Here is a 10,937-nt window from a genome sequence, read left to right as displayed (position 1 = left end):
CCAAACGGCCACACATGTAGTAGGGCAGCCCACCTGTGCCTGTAGTCCTGTACTCCCGAGTCCCGATCCCCCACGCAGCCACGCTACTTTCTCTAGTTTTGACCCGTCTTCTCCCCTCTTCGTCCCACACGCCGGCCGATCCATCCAAGCTTCCACGATGAGCTGGTGGTGGGCGGGCGCGATCGGCGCCGTGAAGAAGCGCCAGGACGAGAGCGCGGCCGCGGCGGAGCCCTCCTTCCAGAGCGTCGCGCTCGTCGTCGGATCCACCGGCATCGTCGGCACCTCCCTCCTCGACATCCTCCCGCTCCAGGACACCCCGGGCGGCCCCTGGAAGGTCTACGCGCTCTCCCGCCGCCCGCTCCCGCCCTGGTCCCCGCCGCCCTCGCCCGCCGTCACCCATCTGCACCTCGACCTCGCCGACTCCGCCGCCGTCGCCGACGCCCTCACGCCCCTCACCGACATCACACACGTCTTCTACGTCGCCTGGTCCAACCACCCCACGGAGGCCCAGAACCGCGAGGCCAACTCCGCCATGCTCCGGAACGTCCTCTCCGTCGTCGTCCCCAACTGCCCGGCGCTCGTCCACGTCTGCCTCCAGACCGGCCGGAAGCACTACATCGGCCCCTTCGAGGCCATCGGCAAGATCCCCGCCCCGGACCCGCCTTACACCGAGGATATGCCCCGCCTCGATTACCCCAACTTCTACTACGACCAGGAGGATGTCCTCTTCGACGAGGTCTCCCGACGCGGCGGTGCCGTCAGCTGGTCCGTGCACCGTCCCACCACAATCTTTGGCTTCTCTCCACGGAGCGCCATGAATGTCGTCGGTAGTCTATGCGTCTACGCCGCCATCTGCCGCAAGGAGGGTGCCACTATGCGGTGGCCTGGATCCAAGGTCGCTTGGGAGGGTTTCAGTGATTCCTCGGACGCTGACCTCATCGCCGAGCACGAGATCTGGGCGGCAGTTGATCCATTCGCCAAGAACGAGGCTTTCAATTGCAGCAATGGGGATTTGTACAAGTGGAAACAGCTTTGGCCGATGCTGGCAGATCATTTCGAGGTGGAATGGGCTGGGTATGATGGAGAGGAGAACCGGTTCATGCTTACACAGGCCATGGCAGGGAAGGAAGCAGTGTGGGCCGAAATTCTGCAGGAGAACGAGCTCATTAGGACCGAGCTGGAGGAGATCACCAATTGGTGGTTCGTCGATGCCTTGTTCAATGTTGAGACCCAGCATTTGGATAGCATGAACAAGAGCAAAGAACATGGATTCCTTGGTTTCCGGAACACGACAAACTCCTTCAACACATGGATCGAGAAGATGAAGGTTTTCAAGATTGTTCCCTGATACCTTTATTTTCTATATCTATTGTTTCTTTTATATCCTGTTCTTTCTCATACCCAGTGACTCTTGAATTTAGTTTCATTGCAACTGTTTGCTTATTTGGGAATGGTCACATGTTCTGAAATGTTGTAATCTAGAATAAACTAGAATGGAGTACCCTTGCTTAGTAGTTGTTCATTGCCATTGTTGAAGCTTTGAGTAATTGGTTGGATGCTTTCCATATTGTGAGGGATTCATCTATGAATTACCTGCGAAACTTGGCCATTCTTGTAAATGGTATGCTGATCTGTTGCTTTTGTTGGTAATGATATGCTTGAGATTCGCTTCACTGAGAAGATATAAAAGCTGCCGCATTACTGTTTAAAGCCATATCACTTGTTTCCTTTGTCTGACGATTGATGGTGCAAATGGAGCAAAGATGATGGAGTACTAGATAACAACGGCAGGAAGTTGATCCCCAGAAGCAACAAACACTCCTATTCTAGCAGAATTACAAACGATCAGTATGACTTGTCATATTTCGTCTTGTTTGTGTAGTTTTCTCCTCTCTCTGAAGGGGAAAAACATGTAGCGGCATCTTGAAATCAGCTGTGTTTCAAGGAAAAGCTTCACCTCAAAACTGCTCTAAAATAAGAACTTGGGCTCATTTTACCTGGTATTACTTTCGCAACTTTCTGGGGAATTCCAGTCCGTTCTAAAGCTCTATCTACTACAAAGCTGGAACGTCTGTTTGATCATTTTGAATGATTTTCTGTTGATGGCATCTTTGACAACTTATCACTGATTGGCTATTAAACCCGATTTGGGATCGTGTTTTTTGTCTCACTTGGAAGAAAGCTACTATACTCCTTTCGTACCTTTGTATAAGATGCTCTAGCTTTTGTCCTGACTCAGACTAAGACAAACTTGAGGAAGTTTGATGTAGAAAAAAGTTAGAACATCTTGTGAAAAGAAATGGAGGGGTTAGTATTTAAAAAAACTGCACAGAAGTACTTCACATATCTTAAATAGTAAAAGCAGAGTCGAGTTTCGATTTTTTTTTTATCTTGGCCTAGTAGTATTACAGGACCCGGATGCTCATATCACTAACTGTGAATTGCAAAGATTGCCACACTGATTTGAATAAGCTTGATGTCGTATAGTTTCTATTCCACCAAAAAATTTAAAATTATCAAATTCTAGTTATCTATCGCACCAAAAGGCAAAGCGCCCATAAACCCTCTTCTCATGTCGATCTCGTGTGATTGTTCTTCTTTGCACCATAAAAAATTGGTGGTATAGAACCCTAACTACCTCCTATCGATTTTGTGTTGTGTTGTGTTCATTTATTTCTATGGTTCATCTGGTTTCTTGGTATCATTATGGCTCTATGTTCATATTTTCATGAATCGCACCACTGTGCCCTCTGCTACTCTCCGCACAAGATCGATGATATGGAACCAGACGTACATCTTCTATGTTTTGCTTTACAAGTGAATTGGTTTACTTCAACGTCTTCGCTTAACCTGAACATCACATGTGTTTGTTCATCTTTGCTTTCTCCGATGACATTGTAAGACTCCAAGCGACTTCCTTTTGTCCTGATGATCTACTTGTGGGTCTTTTCCGTCATGATTCAAAAGAGCCTTAAATTAGTTAGTAATCACATGCCAGTATGTAGTCAGTACACAGGATTTAGAAGGGATGTCTTCTTCCTATCTCCCGCAAAGGGCATTAGACGAATGAACTGAATTTACATCACTTTTTGAAAAACTAGTTCATTTGAGAGTTGGAGGGTACCCTCAAGGTCACCTTTTTTGCACCTCTAGTCATGTATGAGCAAATTTCTTGTAGTCCCTTTTTTTTTTCCCTATTTCTGGATTCTTCTCCGGGCTGTCGCCCATCGCCTTGATCGGTATCTTCTTAATGAACTTCAGGAAAGGGGAATCAAGTACCGAAGAACATGTCGCAGGAGAGCTTGGCGAAATAGTAATAATATATGAGCTTGATGCTGAGGCGACTGCTGGTCAACATGACCGCTAGCAATTTTGCAGGGTAATTAATCTCTGTCGTCAGTTTCATTATCTCTATGGAGGCAAACGTACATCCATGTTGCCCTTGCGGCAACCGAGAAGGTGCAATGCAATGCAGCAGAGAGGATACACCGATACATACAGGCATGCAGCCAGGAGTGCCATCGCTTGGTCCAGTGACGGAGAGAAGCTTTACAGTAAATCTGACGAAGTGATGATGGGTGTTATGACCTGTCCACACCCACAATTGTTCCAGATAAAATGCAGAAAATATCAAGCTAATATGGTTAAAACCCAAAGCTGACGGTAAACACCACCCAACTGTCAAAATTAAATATCACTGCAACTCGATAAGGTCAAAACCCAAAGCGAAAAGAATGGTTCTTGCTCACTACTCATTAGTTTCCTGGGCAATCACCAAATCTTTCAAAGTAAAAAATGTAAGCCGAAAACTGGACATCTAAGTTGCATGTTCACTACAGGATTGTTCAGGTTAGAGATTTCGCACAAGTCAAAATAGCTCACGCTCAGTGAATCATACATGACAGATCATCCAATCAATTTGCTCATGCCAACATTCCACTCGCAGCACCCAGAGAAACCTCCCAACAGCTCACATCGGGTGTAAGATTTGCTGAGCATGATAGGTAACAACTAGTATCATTCTGATCCATCAGGAAAATGTTCCAGTGCATTTTGTTTACCGTTGACGTAAAACTCGATGACAGCTTTCATCCGATCTAGCTTGTCAGGATGGTAGTTTGAATGCACAATTACTGGCTTTAACTTCCTGAGCTGAGCATCTTTCCTCACAGTCTTGAAGAGAACTTTGCTGTTCATAAACAGATATATATCCATAGTTCTTCTTGATGCATGAAGACCTTCATAGCCTGGGTGAGATGGGAAAAACAGTTCTTCATTAAAAACTGCTTGGTCCCATGACTTGGGCTCCCGAGACAAGCGACCAGCTACACGATCCAAAAGTTCAATTGCTGGAATTGTGGGTCTAATGTAGAAAAATCCAGAGTTGTAAACCCAAATCCGCATTGTGTGAGCATATCTAGCCCAACCCATAGAGGGCTCATCAAAGACATCATTGAAACCATAAGCTGTCATATTGTTATGACCATCACTCATGGACTCAACATCAGAATCTCTGTAAAGGTGATCAAAGGGGTTCCTCAAGAAAATAATATCAATATCAGAGAGGAGAATACTATACCCAAGCTGCAAGAATTCTCTTAAAATGCGAAATTTTAGTCCAGAAACTGCATGGTTTCCACCAGTTTTTGCAATGCTGTCGACGCCTTCATCAGGATCCCGCCGGTAAACTGGGACATCATTTGATTTGCAGAAACTTTCTATATTGTCATCCAATGCTACAACTAGATAATTTGGAACACCAACTCGTTTGATGTTGGTAAACCAAACTTCAAGCATCTCCCTTACATTGGAATTTGCTAATGCAACAATAAGTTCCTTCTTCACAGCAACTTCTTCCAGTATCTTGGCCAACCTGGGATTAACAGACTCGTCTGGCAATACTGTTGGATTCATTCTCAAAGCCTTGACAGTGCCAGGAGGACCAGGTTTATACATAGCCTCATTTTTTCCTTGTCCAGACAATTGAAGTTTCATTGATAGTTCATTGATCTGCTTTTTTAGTTCAGTATTTTCTCTCTCCAATAAGATCAACTGAGGCTTAAGGTTGGTAACTCTGTCTGATGATTCACAAGCAACTGAACCAACCTAAATGAATGAGTAAAAAGGTGCATGTAAGACTAGAACATAACAAGTCTTCAGGACAATACATTTGAATGAGTAAAGTAATTAATCTATAATAAAGGTGGATAAAATAGGGATGCATCAAATACAACGTAGCAAATGAGGAAGAGTGACTCTGATGTGCTAAGTAGTGAATCACAGAGCGCTCAGTCGCTGATCCATAACAGCTGGAAAAACAGAAAAGGGTCTGGCAAAACAAATGAGTAAATGACTACAGCCATCTACTTTACGAAGATTATATGCAGTGAAAGGACTGTTAAGCGAAAATCCCGTTCAGAGCACGGGCGACAGGTCGCTCGGTATCAAAGCCACGCTTGCTGAATCAGGATGATTGCCACTGGGCTCCACCGCATCTGTATTTCCACAAGCCCAACTAGTACTCCATCTGTATTTCCACACTCCAACTGTTGGATGGCCCATATTTTTGACCTAGCCCAACTTGGACCTGGCGTGGAACCTGGGCCTAAACCAACCTGAAGCTTCAGCCATTAATTCCGACAGGTAGCACTCCAGCGGTCCGATTGCCCATATTTTTGACCTAGCCCAACTTGTACCGACCGGTCCTTCTGGGTCCAATCCTACTTGAAGGAACACCCATGTCACGTGCTTGGGAACCAGGGGGCTGAGGGTTGGAGCGGAGGTTGTAGCCGTGATAGGTTGGAGGGCGAGGCTTGAAGCCACGCCGCCCTATAGCTGGAGATCGGGGTGAGGAGGGGCGCAGAGGAAGGAGATGAGACATTAGATTAGTTGTTCTGCTTGCTTTATTGATAGACCAGGGTGGGGTACAAATAGCCAATTACAACTTGGGAAACAAGAAAGGAAACCTAATTAGATCAGGTCGGCAGGGTAACCTTCTACGGGACAAAACCTTTCCGACTTAGATCCTGACTCTTAACACTCTAACTAGCAAGCAATTTGACTAAGGCACGAACTAGGGCTGAGCAGCCGCAGTAGGGCGTGCCCTACGCTGGTAGGTGCGCCCCCACATGATAACCCATCTCATTAATTACGACTGATAGCATCACCAACATGGGCCATTTTGAAATCCACCTGTACCGCAGTGCTTCTATTCAAACCTGGACTGCGTTTTCAGGCACGTCCACGTCATGCACCCATATTATGGCAAAACAACTACGCTTTTTCGCCCACATCCAATACATTCTCAGATATTATGGCCCAAGAATTACGGATTTTTGGCCCAACTATTGGCCCAGTATTTTGACCATATTCCTATACGATGGGCCGGGGAGACCTGTATTCTAAGGATTTCTGTTAAAAGGCCACCATTTTCCATCTGCCTGCCGTCCCACCAATTCAAACCCCGAGGAGACTACCTTCGACCTGGATAAAGAGCTACCAGTAGCCCGGGCGCTACCCTTCCGCTATCTACTCATACTCAGTTACCTCACCTTGTCGTATATAGGAATCAGGCCTTATTCGGCCTTGTAACTATTTTCTATATTTTACATTTTTTATTTGTATAGAGACATGCATGCATCTTTGAACATCAGCATGATGATTTAGACATCACAATTTTTACTCAGAAATTTAAGGAAAATCGAAGTAACCAGTTTTCATCATATAATTGTAAACAAAAGAGATTAATTTTGACCAGAACATATAATTGTAAATCCAAGTAAACGGCAAAGTACCAATAAAAAACTAGAGCTCATGATTTTGTAGTACCGTATTGTATATAGTTACAACTTCAACTATGTCATCATACAGCAGAAAGACAGAAAAACAACAACAGGATTACCCACAGGTGAAGCCAGGAGCCCAGAAATAAAGATCACAGGGTCAGCTCCACTAAAATATATGCTTAGCTCCGTTGATCACTGATTTGTATGGGATTTCCACAATTTTGTTGGCTTCAGTTAAACCCAACGACCATGTTCTGGCTCCACTCCTAGGATTAATTATAACACTGCAAGGTGCTTAAAAGTAGAGAATACAGCCACATCATCAATTACTTAGGTAAATTTCATCTGCTCCATTGCAAGCCCCTCTTAGTTCGCGCTTAGATAATTTATTGCATAAATTCAAGCTACTTAAATACGTAAGAACATTTTCAGCATTGGTGCCTAATCAAACACTCATGCTTCAAATAAGCATCAACGCCATCTTAGGTGGCAAGAAATAACAGGTATATTTTACTAAGCACCCCTCCAAGCAGTTGCATTGTACATGGTCAAATGAACTATGCACACGACCGCATAAAGCACTGGAATACCACGCATGGAAGTATAGATATCCTTGTTGTCCTCGACACCCCATTTAACCACTAACCGTATGGTTAAACCGGATAATACTAAACCAAATAGGGCCATAGGGGACCTAGTACGAGTTCTTGACAGAATGGTCAGGCCACCAGAGCAATTTTTAGAACAATTTGATAGAGCATGGGAGCTACCAAGGGTTAAAACTTTAATTTTACACACATTATACAGATAAGCATATGAAGGGAAATTGAAAAACAAATCTCCCATAGCGCAGCATTCTACTTTCCTGGGCGCATTATTGTACGGGTCTTTGACCACATTTTTTCAATAAAGTTCATATTGACCCAAAATGATCATCTGAAAGTAAGTGTCCTGTATAAACAGTGCAATCAGATGTCCTGTATAAACAGTGCAATCAGATCTAAAAAAATACTTGTAAGAATGCAACTTTCAGTTAAGCAGGGTAAAGGTTGACGGATAATTATGTTAGTGCAGAATTGCAGATACATCGCAAATCTGATTATAAAATAAACAAAAACAAAGCTAAAAGCAACGATCATCAATAAAATTTAAGACTTAAATCAGTGAATAGAAAATGAAAATTGTCCAAAGGATATACTTCTATGCTAGTTATCACCCTCCCTACAAATAAAATCTGATCAAACTCATCACCCACTCCCTCTCACGGTCCAACACAATGAACATAACAGTGACTCCTAGGTGCTAGCTCTGGGCATGGTGCCACAGGACTTCCACTATTGAGTATGCGAGGGTGTCAATCAACATATGAATCGCAATTACCTAAACAGAAGCAATCTGTGACAAGCTGCCAAACAATGGAAATGTCGAAAAAGGAAAACATGACAGTAATGGATCCTTGCAGGTGCCAACCTGCCCAGCAGGAAGATATTTTCAACTAATCTATCGGTAACAGTCATCTTAAAAGCAATGAGTGCACTATCAGTAACTAATAGTTTATAGTTCCCATGATCCGGCTTTGACTTCTAATCCTAGCAGTTGATTGGATCTGTCCATTGCATGAAATGGAGAACCATGTTCTTTTACTGTTCATTGTTAATCCAGGACATAAAGCAAAACATAGCTTCAAAGAACTTCAGGTGAGCATGCTAACTGGTAAACCCATAACATCATCTCTTCTGAGATGCAGGGAACGAATAAGAAAGAGTAGAAGAAAGAAAGAGCGGTACCTGACGCGACCACTGGAGGGCGGAGGCGGAGGAGCGGAACAACAAACCGTCGGGGTACAGGAAGGCGCACGCGCAGCCCAGCGCGACGCCGACGACCACGGCGACAACGATGCGGGAGCCACGGGAGAGAGGCTTCCCACTGCCGCCGCTTCCACCACGGAGCATAAGGGGGCCGTGCCGGCCGGTCATCCCGGAGATCTCGTCGGCGGACGGAGATTAGGTCGGACAGGGAAAGCGAGGAAAGGAGTGGAAACGGGAAACGGGAAACGGGAAGGCGAGGTCAAAGTTCCACTCTCTCTTTTTTCAGTTAGCTGCAATGGTTTCCCATTAGCTAATTTTTTTTAAATAATACATTTTTTAATCATTTTCAAAAATAATATGCTTTTTTAAAAATATCAAAAATAATACGGCTTCGGCATGGGCGAGACCGAATGGGCCCAGTCGGTCTGGCCCAAGCCGATTAGGCCCAGTCGGCCTCGCCTAGGCCCACTGCAGGCCGCCTGCCTAGCCCGCGGGGCCCCCACGCGTCAGTCGGCCTGGCCCAGGCCGATTGGGCCTAATCGGCTTCGCCCAGGCCGACTGGCCACTCGGCCTGGCCGTGGCCCACAGGCCTCTCGTGGGCCGGGGGAATTTTCTTTTTCTCTTTTCTTCTTTTTCTCTTTCCCTTTCCTTTCCTCCCCTCCCATCGCGCGAGCCCTGGCAAACCCACCGAGCCCTCTTCTTCTTCCTGCCTGCACCTTCTGTTCTTCTTCTCCTCTTCTTCTTCCTCAAAAATGCCCCCAATTTTTAGCCAAAATGAGTGAGTTTTGATCCCGTTTAACCCACAAAACTGAATCCCCTTGCTATTTAGCACCCAATGACACCTTGATCTATTCTTTTCGTTGAACATTTTGAGCTAATTTCTTGTTGCTAAGTTGGGACAATGGTGGTGGTTTGGAGGAGTTTGGAGGTGGTGGTGGTGCTCATCCGGTGACCGTGAGGCTTCTCAAGGTTAGGGTTCACACGCTTCAAGGGTAAATTCTAATCTCTCACGTATTTATCATATAATGTATATGTTTATGAGGATACGTGTGTATGTATATATAGAAGTATGTTTTAGCGTTTGGTAGTGTTCATTGTTTTGATCAACTGTTAATGCCGTACTGCTTAATATTTGATGCGTCTAAATATTATGGCTGATAGTAATATGTTTTGATAGAATAAATTTTTTTTGATGCCGTACTGCTTAGTATTTGACGCGTATTAATATTTTTACTATGCGGTACTGCTTAGTATTTGACGCGTCTAAACATTTTTAATATGCCGTACTGGTGATTATTTGACGCGTACTAATATTTTTAATATGCCGTACTGCTTAGTATTTGACGCGTCTAAACATTTTTAATATGCCGTACTGCTAAGTATTTGACGCGTCATAATATTTTTTATATGCCGTACTGGTTATTATTTGACGCGTATTAATATTTTTTATATGCCGTACTGCTTAGTATTTGACGCGTATTAATATTTTTAATATGCCGTACTGCTTAGTATTTGACGCGTATTAATATTTTTAATATGTCGTACTACTTAGTATTTGACGCGTCTAAACATTTTTAATATGCCGTACTGGTTAGTATTTGACGCGTATTAATATTTTTAATATGCCGTACTGGTTAGTATTTGACGTGTATTAATATTTTTTATATGCCGTACTGGTTAGTATTTGACGCGTATTAATATTTTTTATATGCCGTACTGCTTAGTAATTGACGCGTATTAATATTTTTTATATGCCGTACTACTTAGTAATTGACGCGTCTAAACTTTTTTTTAGGCATCAGAGATGTCCGGTGTAGTGAAATTTGTTTTTTACTACGGTTCCGATACTGTCTTAACAACCGAGCACGGAGCTGATCTGAGTCAGTTTAAGTATGTGGAGTTGGATCTAACGACCCCTCAAACATGGATGTTTAGTCAGCTGCAGGAATGGTTGGCAGGATGTTTAGCGGTCAATCCTGAAACATACACCGTCCTTGTGCAAGCATTGTGGACCAAATCAAGTTCGAATATTTTCTGGGTTTTGAGGCCGATAGACCTGACATCAAAGTGGGTGCGCTGGTTAGAAAGTTGCGAGAAAAGGGGAACTACACCTGTCGCCTTAATCCAGGTTGTCGCTCATGAGACCAATCCAGTTGAAGGCGAGGGTGAATCAAGTTATGACTTGTCCAATGCAAACTCTGTGTCGAATGCTGGAGGTGGTGGTTATGAATCAGGCCAGAGCTCCGAGGCAGTAGGAGAGGATGAGCACACTGGCGAGGCAGATGCGGACGAAGAAGATGGTCACTTGCAGAACGAGATGGAGGATGAAGATACAGATGGTCGT

The 10,937-nt window shown here is 44.3% G+C and overlaps 2 protein-coding genes across 2 annotated transcripts; one reads left to right on the top strand and one right to left on the bottom strand.

The window, feature by feature from the left end:
- On the top strand, positions 1-1,673 carry LOC100833464 (3-oxo-Delta(4,5)-steroid 5-beta-reductase). Its single transcript, XM_003562329.4, has one exon. The coding sequence runs from the start codon at positions 158-160 to the stop codon at positions 1,346-1,348; it is 1,191 nt and encodes a 396-aa protein (XP_003562377.1). The 5' UTR covers positions 1-157; the 3' UTR covers positions 1,349-1,673.
- A 1,985-nt stretch (positions 1,674-3,658) lies between these two features.
- Positions 3,659-8,857, bottom strand: LOC100833150 (arabinosyltransferase RRA3). The gene is made up of 2 exons (XM_003562328.4): positions 8,573-8,857; positions 3,659-5,106 (listed from the first exon to the last, which is right to left on the bottom strand). Exons 1-2 carry the CDS (start codon positions 8,759-8,761, stop codon positions 4,018-4,020), a joined length of 1,278 nt encoding a protein of 425 aa, XP_003562376.1. The 5' UTR covers positions 8,762-8,857; the 3' UTR covers positions 3,659-4,017.
- Positions 8,858-10,937: the final 2,080 nt, after the last annotated feature.

Source organism: Brachypodium distachyon, chromosome 1 (assembly GCF_000005505.3).
Source record: "Brachypodium distachyon strain Bd21 chromosome 1, Brachypodium_distachyon_v3.0, whole genome shotgun sequence".
NCBI lineage: Eukaryota > Viridiplantae > Streptophyta > Magnoliopsida > Poales > Poaceae > Brachypodium > Brachypodium distachyon.
Note: the sequence above shows the minus strand (reverse complement) of the source record. Positions and strands in the feature narration are given on the sequence as shown.

Excerpts from the sequence above, each read along its gene's own strand:
- LOC100833464 (XM_003562329.4), top strand. The coding sequence starts at position 158 with ATGAGCTGGTGGTGGGCGGGCGCGATCGGCGCCGTGAAGAAGCGCCAG.
- LOC100833150 (XM_003562328.4), bottom strand. The coding sequence starts at position 8,761 with ATGACCGGCCGGCACGGCCCCCTTATGCTCCGTGGTGGAAGCGGCGGC. Across the intron at positions 5,107-8,572 it reads CCCTCCAGTGGTCGCGTCAG|GTTGGTTCAGTTGCTTGTGA; the intron begins GTACCGCTCTTT and ends TCATTCATTTAG.